The sequence below is a fragment of the Cajanus cajan genome, chromosome 3, assembly GCF_000230855.2.
Source record: "Cajanus cajan strain Asha chromosome 3, NIPB_CcT2T_4, whole genome shotgun sequence".
NCBI lineage: Eukaryota > Viridiplantae > Streptophyta > Magnoliopsida > Fabales > Fabaceae > Cajanus > Cajanus cajan.
In genome coordinates this window covers 75145856-75168927 of record NC_138519.1, presented here as the reverse complement: position 1 = coordinate 75168927, position 23072 = coordinate 75145856, and the positions used below count along the sequence as shown (strand labels likewise).

Here is a 23072-nt window from a genome sequence, read left to right as displayed (position 1 = left end):
CTTATCCTAATTCATCCCGATTCCAACCTTTTAATTAATTTGAGCCTAAGTTTAGGGATTTTATGTATTTTAATAATTAGTTAAAAAAAATTACCAGGCTATGTTATATGTAATGGTATTTATGGGTCAAATTTTGAAAAATTTAAATTGAACTAAACCGATTCATTTTATAAAAATAAATAAATAAATTAATTTTTTTATATTTCTTTTATAAAATGAACTAGTTCAGTTTTAAAAATAATATAGATCAAATTTTTTAGCATGGATTAGTTCGATACGATTATTCTCTTTATACTCATATTAATTGATTTTTCTAAAAAATTAAATTGAATTAAATCGATCTACTTTATAAAAATGGAGCGAGTAACTGAATTAATTTTACAAAATGAACTGGTTCATTTTTTTTCTCTAACTAGATCAAATATTTCAATCTAGATTGGATTAGTTATGGATCAATTTGAATTTTTACCCACTTTATTTATATTTATAAGTGGAAATTGAGAAACATATCTAAAAGTAATAAAATTCATATACTTTTCACCTATACATAGACACAAGATTTAAACTTTTTTGAACAGGGAACTATTAAACTAGAAATTATATAGCTTTAAAAATTGACAAAACATTCTTGATTCTATATGGTACTTATAATTCAACACCAACAGAATAGTCCTTACTTCTCAAGACCCATTATCGCATTGATCCATAATCATCTGGCTGATAGAACAGAAATGGAAGCAGTAGCATTAGATGAAGAACCAGCTGTTGAGCTAGAATTGCCTTCCTTTGTCTTTATATTCGTTTCAACAAAAACAGGCATAGTTGGTCGCAAATGCTCTAATAAACTTTTGCTTTTGAGTAGGACTACTACTTCAGACATTGTTGGCCTTGTTGCTGGTGATGCTTGAGTGCACAACAAAGCAATTTCTATTATTTTTCTCACATCTTCTGCATCATACTCATTAGGGTCTACGTCCTTGTCTACTAGCTCCAAGTGCATGCCTTTCTCGTACAACTTCCATGTCTGTTAAGTGAAAACCAAAGGTCTTATACTCATAAGGTAAAATGTCATGAGAAAACCAACAATTCCTAGTTATAGAAATTTGCTTACTCGTTGAAGAAGGTATTCACGACTTTCCTCATCACCTTTCACATCTGTACTCTTTTGCCCACTTATAATTTCTAAGACTACAATACCATAACTATAGGTATCAGCCTTCTCAGATAATTGACCATGCATTGCATATTCAGGTGCTGTGTATCCCCTAACAAATGCATAATATATAGTCCATAATTAATAAGAGAACACTCACACATAACATGTTATCTTTTGCTACAACTTGAGACACATACTCAAATAAATGTGAAGAAATTCAAGCTAATGCAATTGTGTTGACTTACAATGTTCCTGCAAATCTTGTGCTAAGATGAGAACGATCCTCTGGCAAAAGCCTTGCTAACCCAAAATCAGCAATTTTTGGTTGAAGATCATCGTCCAGAAGGATATTAGAAGTCTTTATATCTCTATGTATGATGGACACATGGAATTCCTCATGTAGATATGCTAGTCCCCTTGCCGTGCCTAAAATTATATCATATCGTTGTTTCCAATTGAGAGAACCTTTTTTGTCACCTGTTTTCCATGTTCATACACTTAAGTTTATGGAAAAGATCGAGAAGAAACATAATAAATATTCAAAAATATGATTCAATTGAAGGTTGATGTGAGTTACCAAATAAAAATTTGTCAAGGCTACTATTTGCCATGTATTCATAAACTAAGATTCTCTCTTGGCCTTTGCTGCAACAACCCAGAAGTCTAACAAGATTACGATGATGAACATTACTTATAAGCTTCACTTCGCCTTCAAAATCATCTTCCATCTTACTTGATTTTCCCAATACTAGTTTCTTGACGGCAACAACTTTTCCATTTTTAAGAATACCCTGTTTAATAGTATGGCTCACAGATGAGTTTTTTTTTTTTTTTTGCCTTGCTAATTTGCTATATATGTAGCTTTAACTACATCTATATGATTTTTAAAATCATAACATGTATTTAAATTGGATGAAAATATAAAAGATAGAGATGAATAAAAAATATCAAACTTTTATTATTTGTTTGAAAGGAAGAAAGAGAGAGAACACATTCATGTGAGGTCTAATATACAGAGAAACACTTTCCTCTTAAACTGACATAAAATGAGATGCAAAGGACATACTAATTCTTCATTTCTTTAAGTTGTTTTGATCTCTTAAAATATTAATATTTGATATAAATATATTTAAGTAATAAACAATTTTAAATTAAGAAGGAAAAGTAATGGAGTACAAAATTGGCTATTTTTTTTTAAATAGTATAAACGTTTTTTTTTTTATATATTATTTATTTATTATACTAATCCAAATAAGCCAAGAGGTATTCCTCTCATCCTTTTCTTTTTTATTAATATAAGCGCACATATTTTTTATTTTGCTTTTCTTTTATTTGTATCATTATTCTTATTTCTTTTCTATGTATTTCATTCCTAATTCAAACAAAGCGTAAGAGTTAGTTTTATTTGGTAAATAAATTTTATTTTTCTTTTTATTTACAAAAATGTTATTTTATTTTCACTTTATTTCATATTTTTTAAAATTTGTACCAAAAATTTGGAAAAAAAAATGTTATTTTTTGTTATTTTTAATGTAAATAGAAAATAAAGTAATATTTTTGCAACTATTTATAAAAATAAAACAATTTATCAAATAAAAAATATATTAATTGAAAAATTAAAATAAATCACACAATTATCATTGTCTTCTTCCATGCTTTCCATTAAAATATATTACATTGTTTTATTTTATTCACTCTAATATAAAAAAGCATAACTCTTGTTCTCAAGTTGATTTAGTTAGCGATTATATATAGGTTTGGTTTAGATAGTTTTATTTAAATCATTTTAACAATCAAAAGTAATACATTTTCAAATCATGGGAACAATGTAATTTTTTTAAAGACTAAAAAAATTATTTTTTAAAAAAGATAAAAAAAATCTTATCCTATTAAAAAATACAGCATAAATATATACCTTGTATACATCACCAAAACCTCCTTCTCCAAGTTTATTTTCAGCCTTAAAATTTTTTGTTGCAGCTTTCAAATCTTTATACTTGTAGTTAACTGGACCTTTCAACTCAGTTGCTCCCAATATGTTACCTGCCAAGGAACACCCGAGTTTTGACTTTGCAATAAATAAATGAGAGGTGACTTCAAGATTAGCTTAATTTGTAATTAAAACAATTTATAATAGAAAATATTAAGAAAGCTTTTGCAAAAATAATCAAAAAACCAATCATGAAGGAAATTAGGAAACAAAATAAAGAAATTATAATGGCTTTGAACAAATTAATCTTCTTCGTACTGCTTATCATTTTATCTTTTCTTCTATTTGAAAAGCATCAAAAGTGAAAAGCATGAACTAATTAATATTTAATCACAAACACATTATTACATTTGAAGTGTTTTCCACATTTACTAATTACCTCTGGGAACCCTCTTTGGTTTTGTAAACCATCGCCAAGCAAACAAGGCAAGGATGAGAACAACACCTCCTGCAACACCACCTATAATGGCCCACTTCTTGCTTGAACCTCCTGTAGTACATGAAGGAAATTTTCTTCACTTCCAAAATTAAATATACATTCAGGATTTCTTTTATATATTTTATTTCGTTTTTTTAAAAAAATATATTGAAAAGACGATAAAAACAAGAAAATAGAGTAAAGTCCATAAAAATAAAAATTCTTTTTCATTGACTTAGATATAAAGATGCCAAAAAATAGTCAGTCTGACCCTAAATAGAATTGGACCAGACAAGTCAGTACGTAATTTTATTTTAAATCATATTTTTTTATGATTATTTATAAAAATAGAAAATGCTTTAAGAAGCTATATATAGAATTTGTTGTAATTGTACCTTGTTTTAAATAGGGTGTGATATCAATGGTTTGATTATCAGCAAAGAAGCGTGTGGTAGAGTATCTCATGAAACAACCAGCATCATAAGCTCTACCCTCTGTGTTGGGAAGACAACTTTGTAAGTTGTTGTATCCAACTTGCATGCAACTGAGACATTTAGCCTCAGTGGTAGTTTCAACACACTGTGCAATGGCATAGATTGCAGCACCACCAACAACCACCTGTGTCTTAGTAGCTGCATAAAACCCTTTGATTTTTGGTGTTGCAGTTTGGAGATTGGTCAGCACTTGTTGTCCAACTGATTTTAAACCAGTGACATTTGAACTTATGTTTCCACATGATACGCCACTGCCAAGTTCATTCGTCTGATCGTAGAACCTCTCGCTCTCATACCTGCTCACGTTAATTTTCTATATTAACATAAACTGTATTATTATTTATACATGAGGACTGAATCATGAGCAAACTGTATAGTATTTTTTATTTCCAACAAATAATCATTATTTTAAGTTTGATTATTAATTGCGTGGTTTTAGTTTGGCTTAAAACATGTTTGATTGCTACATTTTATTATTGTGATTGTTACATGTAAACGATATTTTTTTTTATATGAATATAAAATTATTTAATACTCCATCCATGTATATTAAATTAGCATATATATGTAATTTATAATTTTATTGGCTTTCTTATTATTTAATTTCAACAAAATTTAATAGAAAAATATAACATAATATATAATTATATAATTCAATTATTGAATCAATAAAAATCATATTCTATATATTATTGACTGTATAATAATTAATGTAACTTATACCATATAATTTCATCAATACATTATGTAAGTAAGAGGACCTTATAAGAATTTAGAGACAAAAGAATGAGACGATCTGATTGTGTAATTATATAGCTAAGATCATATAGACATAAAAAAAATGTAATATTTTCCATTAAATGATATAGTTTATATATATATATATATATATATATATAATTAATTAATTAATTAAAATTAAGTCCTTGAACTCTTGGATGCTGAATATGATTTTTATGAGTTTATTTGGATAAATTTATCTATAAAATTTATTAATTTATAAAACAATTAAAAGATGATTTTTTAAATTAAAATTAACCTGTTTGGATAAATTTACCTATAAAATTTATTAATCAGATAAAACAATAAAAAGGTGAAATAATTTTCTTTTTAAAAATAAAATAAACCTATTAAACAATTTGCAAGTTTATAATTGAGGACTTGAAGGTTGAGAATTCAACTCCAAAACTAACAGCTCCCATCAAACCTGTAATTTATAATTTAATTTGCAGACTTTTTTTTAATAACGTTCTCTACTCTTTTTTTAAACTTATTATGTATAAGTTAATTTTAGTTTACAAAAATAATTATCATTTTTATTTTTTATTTTAAATAAAAATATTTTTAATTTTTTTTTTAATTTTACTTACTTTATTTTTTAGTTTCTATATTTAAAATATTTTTAATCTTTTTAGTTTCTATCATTATTTTTTTTCAACATTATTTGTTTTGTATTAACATATTAGAGATTTCTAATTTTGTGAGATTAAATTTTTTTTTCAACAATAGATGTTGGTAATAAGGATACGAAAGAAACATGAAAACTCAAGAACATAATTTAAAGTAACTTTAACATAATAAATTCAACATCAAATATATAAATTTAAAATAATATCATTGTCACGTCACATGAAATAGCCAACGTTACAAGAGAGCAAAAACATTAAAAGAATTTTAAATAGAGATTAAAATGATTTATCTTAAATCATAAACACTAAAAATGATTAAAAAAATAAGTACAGAAATTAAAAATATCTAATTTAAATTATAGAGATTAAAAAATAAAGTAAATGAAGTTATAAAAATAAAAAAAAAAAATAATTTAATTTTATTTTATAAGTGTTTATAAAGAAATTGATCTGATGAGACTGTGTACCTGAGGAAGCAGCCATCATAGATGACTCTTGCACCGTTGGCGGAGGAGCAGTTGCGGATTTGGGTGGAAGCTGTGTCAAAGCAAGCAAGACAGTCATTTTTGGAGAGATAGTTTCTGCATTGAAGCATCGCATACGTCACAACATCTCCTCTCGCTTCCTGTGCCGTCGCAAAGTGCGTGCTCTCATTCTTCACCTCTCCTCTCAACTCTGCAAACGTTCCATTGATATTCGCATAGAAGCTTCGCACGTTGGAAGCGTTGTATGTGCTGCACCCTGGGTTTATCAGATTCGTCTGTGGGTCTGCAACTGCATCTTCAACTATACTACTGCTCCACCACATCAAAGTCATTAAGGCCACAAGATTAAGTTGAAACATCTTTTAGGAGTTTGTGTTTGGTGGAGATGGAATTAATGAAGTGTATTGCTATATATCACGAACTTGGACTTGGCTTTCCTTGTCTTTATAGTCTTCGTGTTTAAATTAGTCACAGAATAACCCTAGAGTACGTCCAAGGGCTCCACGACAAACATTTTTGTTATTTTATGTATAGATCATAATCATAATTAATCAAGGTTACATTACCCTTTTTAGTATTTTTTTCGATTTAGTTGGGTAATTTATCTTTTAAAATTTCAATTTAATCTTTTATGTGTTGATTGTTTATAAAAGAGAAAAATGAGTTGATTGTTAAAGGTATTGACATTTTTTTTTATTATAAATGACTTATATGGGGGTCAAATTGAAATTTATTGAAAGCATAAATGACCAAGTTAAATCTATTTTATAGAACGAGGATCAAATTGAATCTAAGTTAATAAAAGAATTTCAATCTATATTTTCCTATTATTAGCTATGTTTCATGTTTTTACATATGTATTGATTTTTTTTTGTTAGTTTGAAAGTTCAACAGTTGGGCTTAGGTTTCTAAACCATAAGTTAGGTGTCATGGTTAGGTTTAGGAAGCTTCTTTGTGTCTTGTTAGCTACAAATAGCAAAATAAATAAATAAATAACAAGGGAATTTAAATGGAGGCATTTGTTCTTTTAGCTAATTGGTTTGTTGGGGTGGATCTTAATATAGAATTATATAGGTAATTAACATATACAATACCTTATAAAGATTTGCATTATGTATTGACAAGCGAAGCTTCAAATATGTTTTTTTTTTTTTTTTTTTTATGATTAGTTTGAGTTAGTTATTAGGATATAAAATCCTTGTCCAACTTTTTTATGGACTAATTTTAGCTACATATTGAGATGTGCAGTTCTTTTTACAAGTCTAATGTAGCTATATATTTTTTTCAATGATTATACCAAATGAAACTTCATATGTTTTGTAATGTAGTGTGCTATCACTTAAAACTTTAATTTTGTAAACTTATTATGTGGATACATTTATTTTCGTACTTAATAATTGATTTAAATTTGTTCAATTGGTTATGTTTGAACACAGTTTATATTCATCATACCCAATTTGTTTCAATAATTGGTCTTTCATGCTTTTAAATAAGTTCAAGTGGATCATTTTTTATTTATAAATATTTTGAATAAAGTTCAATGTAGTCCTTCACATAATTCATATATTAAAACTATATGACAATGTGTAATTAACGGATCAACTTGATTTTTTTTTTTTTTAACATTAACCGTCAGGATTGTCACAGAAAGAACACTTTGAAATCACTCTAAACATAAAAGACTAAATTAATTTCTTTTAGGAGATAAAGACAAAATTAACCAAATTTAAAATATAAAATAATGTCTAAAAATATAATTTTTTCATTCATTAACAATATAAGGAGCAAGGAGTTTACAAGTCTTCATCACAAAAAACAATGACTTATGAATTTTGAAAGAAGGAGATGCGATGGCGTTGAGTGGACTATTTAATGAGCAATGACTGTAGAAATTAAGCGTAGTCATGACGGATAAGGTGCTTTGAAAATTCGGCGTTTACTTAATATGTGAATTATTTTCTTAAGGTGCGCAAAACTACACGTCTCTCATACTCATTAATTTGTACATAAATTATGTAGGCGACATTTTTATGTCACTTTATTTTAAAAGATATATAAAATTAAAATAAATACGAACGTCGTCTGAAATACGTCAGAATTTAAGCATTTTAATTAATCTTTTCCTTTGTCAGACGATCTAGTTTATGAAATCAACTGGGTTTAATTAAGTACCACATACATGACAAGGCTTTTTAACGTATTATTAATGAGATATTGAAGAGACGAAACTTGTGTTGTTTAATTAAGTATTAGGATTTGATTCTTGATATGAGTAGGATGCTACAATCGAAGGTTTTTTTTTTTTTTTTTTTTTGAAATTATATTTACAATTACACATTCAAAATCAGGGTATTGTATATATCGCTTTATTTTTGTAGGTCCATCTAATGAAAAAAAAATATATTTTTATATTAAAAAAAGTGACGCATCACTAGTAAGAAAACATGAAATAAATATATACATCTTTGCTAACTAGTTATGCTCTCTAGTTTTTTTATTTTTATTTTTTGGACGAAAAAAAAAAGATTTCATTAAATGAGAGGATAAAGGATATATACTAGGGATATTCAATCTATATAATTTTTATTTACACAAGTAAATATTTCTCATGTAATCTTCTTTCTCTAAGTATCCATCCGTATTACAAACAAAAATCGTCTCAAAGTACTTACAACTAAAATGGACAACTTACATCTATAATTGATTTTACACAAAAAAAAAACCTATTAAATCCTCTATTTCTACAATCTACACCTATACCTTGTCAACAATAAATGCCCTTCCTCAATTGATGGCATAAGATATGCAAGTCTCAAGACTTACCATCCATTGAGTCAAAGCTAAAATTAAAATGTTTATTATTATTTTTTTTATTGAATCTTAACCAAACAAATGATGTGAACATTATGTCTTTGTAACAGTTTTAATCTATCAAAATTCCTTCATTTAAATACACAAAATTTTCTATGTCCCCATAAATTCCAAATAACTACGTACCACACAACTTTCCATCTATATGTTGAAAGAGGAAGTGATAATTATAATATATATATATATATATATATATATATATATATATATTATTCAATTTAGGTAATTATTGAAATATTCTATGCTTATAAATTTTGTTTTTGACCACAAAACAATAAGTGAAGAGTTAATTTCAATTTTAGAATTTAATTATTTAAACATTAGGTATTTTTAATATTTTCTTTGTTGAGATGTAACACATAGAAAAATAATTTTGAAGTTACAAATTTCAAAGGAGAATTATAGTTTTTAGCTACATAGAATACTATTTTAAGCTAGTAAAATTCGCTCAAAGTAACCAAATCACCGCTTGAAGCAAGTAAAGTCAGAAAGTACCCCTAGAAGTACGTACATGCTTGCTCAAAGCAAGCTACATAAGTGCTTTGAGTGAGAAGACATTACAAGCCCAATTGAGAAAAAAACCCATTAAAAATATTATAAAAATAAGATTTTAAGACGTCTCAATATTCATTCTTACTTTTCTTAACACAATTTTAAAGAGATTAGAAAGGGTTTTTGTGAGATCATTCTTATAATTATGGGTCGCTTAAAGGTCCTTTTCTTCTTGTGTAAACCTTAGTCATGAGTGACTGACTAAGTCCTCTTCTGTTGGAGATTGATGTAGCTGTTGTACTAATGTAATCTTCTTTGTTCTCATTCAATATATTGATTTTATTTAGTTAATCATTTTACTCTTATGCTTAATACATGTTTTGCGCAATGCATGATTTTATAATTTTAACTAAGGTTGAAAAACTCTTTTAGAATTACGATCTAGAATAAAACACTGATAACATTTATTATCAAAGAATTAGAATAAATCTTATGAGTCGATTTTTGATCATTGACATTAACAAACTTCGTTATGGAATTGAGATTTTTGCTTTATGCTCCTTTTAAAAATATTTTATATTAATATTTATATAATTTTTTCAAAGTTCCATAATTTAAAAATATTTTTGACATTTTCAAAATTCACTTAATATAAATATAATTATTTTTTTCAACATCTATTTCTAATATTTTTTTTATTTGAAATATTATTATTAATTTAAAAAATCTCATTTTAAAATTTATTTTAAATTCAATAATATGTTGACCAGATATATTATTCTACATCTAACCATAACACATGGTGTGAACGTGACCCAAATTATTCATCATTATGTATATATATGTTTGGAGGCTTGTGTGATTTATAATTTTATAATTTGTCCTTAATCCTACTGGTTATATATATACAATGTGTACAAGTGAGATTTCTAACATGAAATGTGTTGTTAAATATAATTAAGATATTAAAACTTGATAGTGATCAATACGACATGGTCAATGGTATATGGTAATCTTACATTCAAACATGTTGGATTAGATTGGTTGAAGAGTCTAAGCCACGTTGTGGATGGTCTCAATTCTACGTAGCTGATAGTGACCACTTCAATCGGTCAATGTCACATATAACTAATATTTTGGGTTAAACGTCATCGACAAAATCATTGATCGACCCATATAAAAATTCTTAAGGGAAAGTTTCAGCCTTCATTTAATAATTAATTAACTAACGGACTCCTTCATTCATCATCAGCTTGTTAACGAGTAGTTCATAGTTCAATTAAATACAGATTCAACATCACGCATTTGCAACTTAACCTTATATAACTATCCACACACACATATATAGTATACACAAAAAATTCGAATTTTAGTGTTTTTTTAATAGATAAAAAATAAAATATATTTTTATTTTTAAATATAAAGAAAATTTAACTATTTTTATTTTATTTAATAATATTATTTTTAAAATATTTTTTCTTCGATGTATAATTATTTGATGTCACTACTTTTTAAACATTTGTAACAAGAGTAGCATTATAAAGGTATTATTGGATTAGTAAATATTAATTTAATTAACTAATTTTTTATTATGTGTGAAACCATTTTTTAATTATAAAAGAGAATGAAAGGTGTATGCTATAATTATTTATTTTTAGTACAAATATATATTATAAAATTAATTTTAATAGAAATATACTGCTTCCATTTCAAAATTAATAAGTGTCATCTTAAGTTATTTTACATAAATCAAGAGAAGCAAATAAATAAATGAAAGAGAATAACGATTTTACAAAAAATTAATTTTCTTTGCTAGAAATGATGCAACACAATAACCATTTTCTAAATAATATTATGAGAGGTACTTTGTATGTTCTTTATTATAAGTAAATTAGTTATTAACATTAAATTTTGTTGTTTCCATAAGATTATTTCTAAATTGTCCTTATTATAAATACAAAAAAAAAAAAAGTACAACTAAAAAGATCATATATTAAAAGAGAGATATTTTAGAAAAAAATATTATTAAATGATGTAAAAGTAGTTAAATTTGCTTAAATTTATGAATAAAAATGTATTTTTACTTATAATAGAGAACAAAGAAAGTATAATTAATGAAAAAAATTAATTAATATTATACTGAAAATCTAACAAAACACTTATTTTAAAATTTATTTTATTTTTAAACACGATACAGAAGAAGTATATTTTAAAATTATTTATTTTTAGTTTTATTTTATTTTATTTTTTATTTAAAATTTTACAAATATTCACATATATTCATAAATACTAATAAATATATATAAAATTGATAAATATCTATTAAATGAATAATCACAATAAATTAGATTAGATAAGTGACAAAATTTACTATCCAACTTATCCCATCGTCACCCTGGTGACTTTTTGGATTGTCGACAAATGCCCCTAGAAACTTTATTATAGGCTTATGAACCATATTTTGACATTTTGTTGATAAATATGTGGTTGTCTATTTCGATATATAGCATGTTACTTGATGACCACCTAGGGCACATTAGGAATGTGGTTGAAGTATTTAGGAAAGAAAACTCTTGTATGCTAATAGGGACAAGTTTACAATTTCAACCAGACAAAGAACATGGATTAAGCACTTTTAAACTAAGTAAAAGCAAGGTAAATAAGTAATCTTCTTCGTTTACGATAAAATCAACCAACAAAGAGCGAGGAATCAAATTGGACTCAGAGTTGCATGATTTTGAACGAGATAAATAGAAAACATATAATATCTCACGTGGGCAAAAACATTCTGAATTCTATACTCTACCAAATAAATATCAACAGCACTACAGCCACTATTTGACAACGTACGTTCTACTTGTACCATTGATTAACAACTGAAATGAAAAACAATCTTAATATATTTGAATAAGCATCTCTAAAAAATATTTTTAGAAAAAAATAAGAAAAAAATTAAAACAGACTATTTCATAAGTTAAAATTAGCTTATGTAAGAGTTAAAAATAAAAATTTTGAGAAATTAATTAAATAGAATTTTTACAAATTAACATATGCATAAATTAATTTTAATTTATAAAGAAATTATTTAATTTTTTCTTCCAATTTCTCTTTCCTATAAGTGTTTATGGATAAGTTTACTCAAACATATCCTGTATCTAATTTATTTTATTATTTTATTGGTTGAAGTGATGAATAACCTTTGCAACATCTCATAATTAATCATCGAGCTGATACAACAGAAATGGAGGTTGTTGCATTAGATGAACTAGTGTCGCTTTCCCGAGGTGCAATATTTGTTTCAACAAACACAGGCATACTTGGTCGCAGGTGCTCCAATAAGCTCTTGCTTTTGAGTAGGGATACTACTTCAGACATTGTTGGTCTCGTTGCAGCTGATGCTTGAGTGCATAATAAAGCAATTTCTATGATTTTCTTCACTTCTTCTACATCATATTCATTAGGGTCTATTGCCTTGTCCACAAGCTCCAAGTGCAAGCCTCTTTCATGCAGTTTCCATGACTATTAAGTGAAAAATCAAAGGTCTCATAATCATAGAACTAAACATCTTAAGAAAATCAACAATTTCTAGTTATATAACAACTTGCTTACTCTTCGAAGAAGGTATTCATCAACCTCATCATTCTTCACATCAGTACTCTTTTGACCACTGATGATTTCCAAGACTACAATACCATAGCTGTAGGTATCAGCCTTCTCTGATAATTGACCATGCATTGCATACTCGGGTGCTGTGTATCCTCTGGCAAGTGCATGATGTTAGTTCATTGTTAATAAAATAACATTTTACACATAGTATGTCGCATTTTTCCCTCATAAGTTTTTAATATGCTACAACTTGATGCTAAAACAAATTTCAAGAAATTCAAGTGAATGCAATCATTTTTCCTTACAATGTTCCTGCAAATTTTGTGCTAAGATGAGAACGATCTCCTGGTAGAAGCCTTGCTAACCCAAAATCTGCAATTTTGGGCTGAAGATCATCATCTAAGAGGATATTAGCAGTCTTTATATCTCTATGTATGATGGATACATGGAATTCCTCATGTAGATATGCTAGTCCCCTTGCCGTGCCTAAAATTATGTGATAGCGTTGTTTCCAGTTGAGGGAACCTCTTCTGCTACCTATTTTCGAAGAAAGATTATTGACGAAGAAATGAAAATAATAAATAATTTTAAAACTATTTGTTGTTGACAAGATTTACCAAATATGAATTTATCAAGACTGCTATTTGCCATGTATTCATAAACTAGGATTCTTTCTCGGCCTTTGATGCAACAACCAAGGAGTCTGACGAGGTTTCGATGATGAACATTACTTATAAGTTTCACTTCGCCTTCAAAATCGTCCTCCATCTTGCTTGATTTCCCCATCACTAGTTTCTTCACGGCAACAACTTTGCCATTTTTCAGAGTACCCTATTTAATAGTATGCATGATTAGGAATGAAGACAAGCTAAACTGTGAAAGACTTAATGAAAAATCATACATGTACAATAAAATTGTAGAACAATTTGTACAATACTAATATTATTTTTTGTATTTATCTCTTTCTATTACATCATTTATTAAATTTATTGATAATGGAAAGATATAGACACAAAAATTAATATTACATATATAAATTATTGTATGAACTTTTATACATTTATCATTACTTTTACTTAATTAAATTTGGCCTATTTAAAAAAATTATGGAATAAGCATAACTTGTTATATGTTATAACTTTTTTATTTTTTTATTTTTTTAAAGATTTGATCTAAATCTTTTAAAATCTAACTTGTCCTACTAACTTATTCAAGAAATTATTTCATATTATATATATATATATATATATATATATATATATATATATATATATATATATATATATATATCAATAAAGAAAGACTTTTTATAAAACAAACCATAAATTTTTAAACTAAAAATTATTATTGCTCAAAAAAGGGTTATTAGTGGAAATAGTTAGCATAGACTTATAAGAGTTGAGTTATCCAATATAAATATGTTTTTAAAGTCTAATTGATCTTGATGATAACTTATTTAAACAAATATCTTATCATAAGAACTTAAAAAGGCATAAATTTCCCCTTTAATAAGTTAATTATAGATTTTTTTTAATGAATGTTAACATAGTTAATATTTAAAAAGGGTAAATATATACCCCTCTGATTTTAAATATAACTAAAAAAATTATTCACATTAATTAAGAAAGTTTTTTTCCCATTATTTATTTTTGTTAAACCCATAAAAATTATCTTATTTTCCTAAATTATATCCTTTCTAAGATCTTGATATCAAGAATAAAAAAAAATATTGAAAATATAATCTTAATTAAATGAATGAATATTTTAAGGATGGTAATATTAAATAAAGTGAAATTAGTTGATATTTACTTATATTTTATATCAATAAACATGATATTTAATTTTCTTATATTCACAACCGAAAAAGTATAATTTTAACCAATGTTTTTAAAATTTGACCAATTACTCAACGTGTCAAGACACTTATTTAAGAGTAATAGTTCAACAATAAATGAATTGTGGTCAAATTCATATTAATAAAATAAAATAATAATAATTAAATGATATAAAATAATATTAAATAAATATAATATCATGATTTCATAACACTAAAAATAAAATAAATCTTTAATATTCAAAATAAACTTAAAAATATAAATATAGTATTTAAGTTTAAATTTAATAAAATATAAGTGCATTAATAATAATAAATTTACATTTAGAATAAAAAATGTGAAATTAATGTACAATAAAATTGAAATCGTCAAGATATAAAAACTGTAAATTAATATAATTGACTAAATTATTCTTTGTGAGAAAATTATTAAAAATGATAAAGATAATTTATTTTAATTTATAATCTTTATCAAATATGTTTTTGTTTATTATAAAATATTTTGAATGCATTTTTAAATTTTAAAAATAAAAATTTCAAAAATAAAAAGAAACTAAAAAATTTATTTTTAAACATGATGAGTTCAACCCAATTTTCTACACTGAATTTGGACCAGTTTAAATATAGTTCCTGACCAATTAGAAAATTTACTAATTTTTTTAAGTTAACAGATCGGTCACCCAATTAATTTCCAACCAGACCGATTGAATCATCACTCATCAGTCTCATCGTGTTTTGACTACTATAATTTTAAAATATTATAATTTTTTTTAATATAATAATCATACTAACAAAAATATTATTTATGTTTTCTTAAATAGATTGATTTGTCAAGATTAAAAGGCTTTTTGAATTACCTACGTCCTGAGTATTTTAAACAAACAAATTTTTATAGAAGACTCAACCTAGTTCGTTTCTTAAAAATGTCTGGTTTTGCTTGAAATAGATACAATAATTTGTAGGCTCTCTTATTAGGCGGCTAAACTATTTCCAATTCTACACTTTTTTTTATAAATATTTTTAAAAATAATTACAAAATATAAATTTATTTCAAATTTTAAAGATTTGTAAAGGAAATTAGGAAAATATTTTTATTTTTATTTTTAATGTAAATACAAAATAAAGTAAAATAAAATAATATTTTTTAGGGGTGGACATATCGGTTTTAGTCGGATTCAAGGCAACAAGCCCAATCCAATAGATGAAAGTTGGATTTTTTTCTTTTAAGAATATAACATAAATTTACCATTATAACATTGAAAAATACAACATAAATTTACCTTGTATACAGCACCAAAACCTCCTTCTCCAAGTTTATATTCAGTACTGAAATTTTTTGTTGCAGTTTTCAAGTCATTATACTTGTAGTTAACTGGACCTTTCAACTCAGTTGCTCCCAATATGTCACCTGCTAATTAAGGAACACACGAGTTTTCATTTTGTAATAAAAATGAGAGATGACTTTTAGATTTGCTTATTTTTTAAATAAAATTATTTATAATAGAATATTTATTATAAAGAGAGCTTTCAAAAAAAAATTATTATCCACACAAAAATCAAAACCAATCATGAACTGAATCAGGAGACTCTAAAAAAATGAAGGAAATTAGGAAACAAAATGAAGAAATTATAAACGGAGTTAATTCAGGATAAAAAACAGAAGTTGATGACGAACAAAAGTACTTATCATTATACATGTATATATTTATTTGAAAAGCATCTGAAAGTGCAAATTAGCATGAAGTAATTAATACCAAACATTGCATTGAAGACTTTCCACATTTACTTACCTCTGGGAACACCCTTTGATTTTCTAGACCATCTCCAAGCAAACAATGCAAGAAGGGCAACAACACCTCCCACAACACCACCTATAATAATAGCCCATTTCTTGCTAGAACCTCCTACATACAGCAAAGAAATTCACATCAATTCCAAACCAGGCCTGCAGTTGGCATACAAAAATTAAAGACATCTTTTTATTAGGCACTTTATTTTTATTTTAAACCCTATTTTTATAATTATTTTTAAAAGGGTGAGAGTGATATTACACTAAGAATAATTTTAAATATAGATACTTCACTTAATAATTCACAATATATTTACATTTTAATGATTCAACTATATTAAAAAAATTTATTGAATAGATAAGACTATGATTTTTTTTGTAAAATTTAAAAAATATTTATACTTCATCATATAAATTCAAATTAACATATATATTATATATTTTTTTCATATCACAAGTATTTTCCACTTATAACAATCATGTTCAAGCTAGGTACATATAATTACTATATATATGACAAAATTCTCCCTTAATATGAGTATTTAACATATTTTATACCCAAAACTCGACTTCAAGATCATTAATCAAGTTAGAATAAATCTTATTAGTTGATTCACATACTCATTAATAAGTTAGTGTATAATATATTTCTACATGTAAATGTTAATTTAAGTTTATATAATAAAGTATCATATAGTTTTTAAATTTTGTAAAAATTTATAATCTTGATTTATTCAATCAAAATTTTTAATTTAATAGTTACATTGTTGAAATTTAATATATATGGTGAGTTAAGTGAAATAACTATATTAAGAACTACTTGTGAAGTAACTTGATCTCCACTTTTTTTTTTTTTTTTTTTTTTTTCTTTTTAAAGTAGAAAATATTTTAAAAATTTATATTCCCAACCACTTTTATCTAAATAGCATCAACTAAAGGAGAATTATTGTACCATGTTTAAAAAAGGGCGTGATATCAATGGTCTGGTTATCAGCAAAGAAGGGTGTTGTGGAGTATCTCATGAAACAACCAGCATCATATGCTCTACCCTCTGCGCTGGGAAGGCAACTTTGTAAGTTGTTGTATCCAATTTGCAAGCATGTCAGACAATTAGCCTCTGTGGCAGTTTCAACACACTGTGCAATAGCATAAATTGCACTGCCACCAGCCACCTCTGTCTTAGTAGCTGCATAAAAGCCACTGATTTTTGGTGTTGCAATTTGGAGATCCATTAGGGCTTGTTTTCCAGTTACTGCAAAATCAGTCACACTTGAAGTCGTGTTCCCACATAATACCCCACTGCCTAGTTCAGCTGTCTGATCGTAGAACCTTGCGCTCTCATACCTCATCACATTTCAGAATATATAAACAAACATCAAACACAGGCTCTAATTCTCAATAGCCTCTTAATGTGAATATATTCAACAGCTGAGTAAAAACTCAACTCAAAAGAGTTATATATATACAATAAATGCTCAATATCTAGCCACTTAATTGATTAGGTAAAAATATTAAGATCACGTTAATTTTTTTGTGTTATAACAAATAAATCTAGCCGCTGTAAAAAAAATAAATTTCTAGGCACAATGGTTAATATGTTATCTTTTACGGGACTCTATTCGATTACACGAGTCCAATTTAATCAATAAAAATTACAGTAAAGACAACAAATTTAAATTTAGAACTTTGTATTATAACTCTTAAATTCTCTACTATTAAGTCGACTTTAACTATATGAAACTATTGCTACTGGTTATTTTAGCTGTGATGGTCATGGCTTCAAGATTATCGTTGATAAAGTTGACATTAATGTGTTTGTAGCGGCACCTATGATTATTAACGAAGACACTCCTCTTGTTAAAATGTCTGAATATATATTAAAAAAAAATTGCCGTAATAAAAAATGTCATCCATATAACTACATCTCTCATCTCCCATTCTTAAACCATTATGTCGTGATTAAGGATTACAATGAGATGATTATGAGTTTCTGTATCTTTATTCCTGTTGCTATCTCCTCATTATATACTCATTCATGACCACATCCCTGTTGAGTATAAAATTTGCATTTTCATTCCTATTGATTATCAAATGTATTCAAAATTATTTCATATTTACTCAAAAATTAATTACTTTTTTTTTTAAAAAAAAAATAGTTTAACATAAAATAAAAATTATAAAGTTATATTAATTAAATTATAAAGTTAGCCTAGTGGTTAAGTAAGGAGGGGTTGGGATAGTTAAAAGCATGAGGATCTAGGTTTAATCTTCACTGCGACTATCTTTGTAATCTTTCTTATTTTTACTAAAAAAAAAGTTAAAATTTTACTTAAAATAAAACACGAATTATATAAATATCAAATTAATTTTTTAAAAAATAAATTAAGTTTGTAAAAATTTAAAACTAATATAAGTACGAAAGGAATACATATACATTCATTTCTATCTCTATACATATTTAATAAATTAAATATTATTCATATATATATTTTATCAAACTAAATATTCTGTATCAAAGTTGAGATAAATTTATTTGTGATAGTACCGATCCATTATTGTTGCAAGTCACCTTTCCGAGCCACTGTGAGGTACCGTAGAAAAACTACTAACGCGCCCAATGAAGAATAGAAACAAAAAAATTAGAGAAGAGTGAAGAGGAAAAAGAGAGGATGGAAGATGAAAAAGGGAAAAACATGCAACCATCACCGCTGGCCGCTTGTTGTTAAAGGAGAAAGAGAGAGAGAGAGTAGGCAATAGGCATGAGAAAGAGAGGGTCACTCATGAAAAACAAAAAGGGATCTTAAACGATTGCAGTCATCACTTTCTAAATCATCAATCTTTCGAAATGTGGCAAGCGAAGAGGATCTTAAACGATTACATAAATGTTTAACATGTTGATAAATATGTGATCAGTCTAAAAATTCATTTCGGACAATTCAATTTTCTCAAATTGTTTCTATTATTTTTAAATAAGAAGTCTCTAATTAACATTAATAGCGCACTTGAACTAATTAGATACATATCTTGATTGTGAATGTCCAACACGTTGAAGAACTTTTCCTTCTCTTTCTTTAATGGTCTATGAATCCTATATATGGATTGTTTAAAGAGATTTTAAGACAAAAATATGAGATAATTATTTATAATGTTAACTTAATATGGAAGTCAAAAGAAATATTTCTGTGTAAAGTGGGACTATGCCAAACAAAACCGGCCGCCAGATGAATTATGCACGCTCTTCTGGCAACATATGTATTATATTGTTGGAAAATAGTCGCTGAAGAAAACAGAAGGGATAAGAATTGTGTGCAAACTAGTTGAACTATTTACTAAAAGAAAATGAACAAGAAGTTATGTTTGTTATAAGCTAATTATTTATGTAAAAGTTTGGTTAAATATGTAAAAGAGGTTCGGATAAAATTTCTTTTGGTTGAAAAAAAAAAAAAAGATGTGACATTGACAATCAATATAATCCTAATAATATATATAAGTAATGATAACTTTCGCATTACTAAATATATTTGGTATAACTAGTTTATAAAATGTATATGAGTATACATAAAACTTGAAGTAACATTTAATTAATTCACTACTTGTGTGTAGCACAAATTTTTTATTGTATTATTATTATTATTATTATTATTATTATTATTATTATTATTATTATTAGGTATTCATATTATTAATATGAAATATTAATATTTACTGTCATTATCGTCGAATAATATGTTTAATTATACTTTAATATTTAAGAAAGATTTGTAAAACTGAAACTGATGAGTAATTGCAACTAAAGTTTATGAGTTTTTCTTAATTTGTTACCAATTAAATTTCAATTTAATATAAATCTATTTCTTAAATGAAATTGAAAATAGTCTTCTAAATTTATGTTCTAATCTTTTTATGGTTTATATTTATCTGTATACTTTTTCTTTCATTTCAATTTTTTTTTCAACAAAAGAAAGGGTGCTAAAATATAAAGATTGACCATTGATATATAAAGAGGCCATTTTTTCAACGATTATTCTTTTTATTACAAAAATGACCAGAAATAAATCTACCGTTAAGACTTATTCTTTAAGAAATTATTAAATATTAGTTTGTTCGAATTTACCATACAAATTTTTTGAAATGATAAAAAAATAATTCCCTATACTGATACGAAACATCTCTCATTTGATTCTTGAATAATTCTTTTTTCCATGGTAATCTTGTTATATGTATGAAAGAGATAAACTTTAAAGATTAATTAAAAGAAATAAAAGTTTAAGGATATATCAAATGAAACTAATGTTTTAGATGTGTATATACAACAAATACAAATTAAATCATCTATTCACTTTTTTCTTGTATTTCACTTTCATCTTATTTTTCCTTTATTATTTCTTTTATCACTATCATATATCATATTTGTCACTTTTTCTTTTCATTTCCTTTTTTTTTTTCCTTCTCTATCTCTCCTCTATCCACCTCAATTCACCTGACTTAAGGTGAATGTCGGTCACTAATCATATACAAAAGTGACAAAATTCAGAGAGGTTGAACAATATTTTCCCATTATTTAAATATATTAAACTCAAGTACTCAACAATATTCTGATTATGTAATTATAACAGATAGTCAAGAATCAAGATCATACTTAAGTAAACATTTTTTTACCATCTACCCCATGATTGTGTATAAACACAGTGAAATTTGTGTGCATGAATATATTATACATACCTGAGGAAGCAGCCATCGTAGATGATTCTGGCGCCGTTGCCGGCGGAGCAGTTGCGGATTTTGGTGGTGGCGGTGTTGAGGCAAGAAAGACAGTCATTTTTGGACTGATAGTTTCTGCATTGAAACATAGCATATGTGACCACATCTCCTCTCGCTTGCTCCGTTGTCACAAAGTGCTTGCTTCCATTCACAATCTCTTCTCTCATGTGCGAAAATGATCCATTCAGATTCGCAAAGAAGTTACGCAAGTTTGAAGCGTTGTACGAGCTGCACCCCATGTTTAATAGATTTGTATCTGCTGCTGCATCTGCATCTTCAACACTACTGCTCCACCATATCAGAATAATTACTGCCAATACCTTAAGTTGCACCATAATTTGTGTTTGCTTTCAGATCGAGAGAAGTGTAATAATTGGCATTTATGAGGAACCGGGAATTGCCTTATATATATAAATATAAATATTATATAGTCACTGAGGAGAAAGAGAAGAAGGATAATATATATTTTTGTTATTTTAATTATAAACCATAGTCTGCCATGTATTCAGACGTTGCAATGGCGTTTACTTCATGGAATGATTATAGTATTATACTATATATGATGTTTAGGGCTCTACACGCCTCTAATACTAATATTTGTACATGAAATCTGTTTGCACATCATTCTTATGCCACTTTCTTTTAAATGATATATTAAATAAATACATTTTAAGATTGTTCATATATTAATAAATAAAAGAGAGATGGTCATAAGATAAAAAAAATTGAAATAGGTCTTAGCCTTATTATATCTCTGTGTTTACCTTCAACAACCTTATACTTATTTACTTATATACCTACATTTGTAACATTACCGAGCTAGTCACACACGAGGGGAACTAACTTTATTGATTAATTAATAGAAAGTCAATGTACTCTTTTTTTTTTTTTTTTTTTTTTTTTTTTTTTTTTTTTTGGTTTCGACTCTGTTTGAGTAATATGAGTTAAATTCCGTAAAATTCATATTTTAATTGATAATTAATCGGTTCCTTCTACACACATACACCATATATATTAGAGGAATGCCTCTGCCTTCACCTCAAATTAGAATGTGTAATTTCATCCATGATTCATTTTTTCTCTTATTAATCCTTATGCAATAATAATTAAGACTTTGTGGAGTTAAGATATAATCCACCGATAGAAACAACTTTATTTTGTGGCAATTAATTTGGCGCTACTTAGCAACCAAAAATTACTTTGTTGCTGCTTGGAATTTTTTTTTTGTGACTCCATCTAGCAATCAATTACAGATTAGTTGCTAAATTAAATGTGCATTTTTCGTATTTTCAAGAACATTCTCTACATGGTTAATGAGGATGAACTTCAAAAAGTGGTCGTCATTTAGCGACAAACCTAGCAATTGATTGTTTGCGACTATATGCAATTTTATAGTGATTAATTTAGTTCGACCTCTAACAAAGTATGAATAAAAATAGGCGGCTGTTTGAGATTTGACTTATAATATTTATCAACTAACTAATTGTTGAACAAAAAATAGTATATGTAAGTCTAATTTTTCAAGAACCAATTTAATAAAGCCAGACTTTATTGAAAAGAAAAATCATTAATTTGCTTTTTGAGCTTATCTGTTCATGATATCAACTAGCTTAGTTTTGATAGTACCAGGTCTTTAACAATGCAATAATCATATTAGTGACACAAATAGCAGGGAGAACATGAAATAATTGTGTAGATATATGTTTCCATCCAGAGAGTAGTACGTGGTTTTATTGTGATGAAAGGAAAATAAAATAGATTATTTTA

General features: G+C 26.4%; 2 protein-coding genes across 2 annotated transcripts; both read right to left on the bottom strand.

The window, feature by feature from the left end:
* Positions 1–509: 509 nt before the first annotated feature.
* LOC109791239 (cysteine-rich receptor-like protein kinase 2) lies at positions 510–6359 on the bottom strand. The gene is made up of 8 exons (XM_029270847.2): positions 5935–6359; positions 3960–4354; positions 3526–3636; positions 3072–3199; positions 1734–1947; positions 1402–1633; positions 1112–1265; positions 510–1024 (listed from the first exon to the last, which is right to left on the bottom strand). The coding sequence occupies exons 1-8, from the start codon at positions 6309–6311 to the stop codon at positions 710–712; spliced, it is 1926 nt and encodes a 641-aa protein (XP_029126680.2). The 5' UTR covers positions 6312–6359; the 3' UTR covers positions 510–709.
* Positions 6360–12462: 6103 nt separating this feature from the next.
* LOC109791318 (cysteine-rich receptor-like protein kinase 2) lies at positions 12463–21958 on the bottom strand. Its single transcript, XM_029270236.2, has 8 exons — positions 21267–21958; positions 17497–17888; positions 16546–16659; positions 16036–16163; positions 13539–13752; positions 13227–13458; positions 12925–13075; positions 12463–12834 (listed from the first exon to the last, which is right to left on the bottom strand). The coding sequence occupies exons 1-8, from the start codon at positions 21638–21640 to the stop codon at positions 12535–12537; spliced, it is 1905 nt and encodes a 634-aa protein (XP_029126069.2). The 5' UTR covers positions 21641–21958; the 3' UTR covers positions 12463–12534.
* Positions 21959–23072: the final 1114 nt, after the last annotated feature.

Excerpts from the sequence above, each read along its gene's own strand:
- LOC109791239 (XM_029270847.2), bottom strand. The coding sequence starts at position 6,311 with ATGTTTCAACTTAATCTTGTGGCCTTAATGACTTTGATGTGGTGGAGC. Across the intron at positions 3,200-3,525 it reads ACCAAAGAGGGTTCCCAGAG|GTAACATATTGGGAGCAACT; the intron begins GTAATTAGTAAA and ends GTTCCTTGGCAG. Across the intron at positions 1,025-1,111 it reads GTGAATACCTTCTTCAACGA|ACATGGAAGTTGTACGAGAA; the intron begins GTAAGCAAATTT and ends TTCACTTAACAG.
- LOC109791318 (XM_029270236.2), bottom strand. The coding sequence starts at position 21,640 with ATGGTGCAACTTAAGGTATTGGCAGTAATTATTCTGATATGGTGGAGC. Across the intron at positions 17,889-21,266 it reads TACGATGGCTGCTTCCTCAG|GTATGAGAGCGCAAGGTTCT; the intron begins GTATGTATAATA and ends AAATGTGATGAG. Across the intron at positions 13,459-13,538 it reads TCTTGATAAATTCATATTTG|GTAGCAGAAGAGGTTCCCTC; the intron begins GTAAATCTTGTC and ends CTTCGAAAATAG.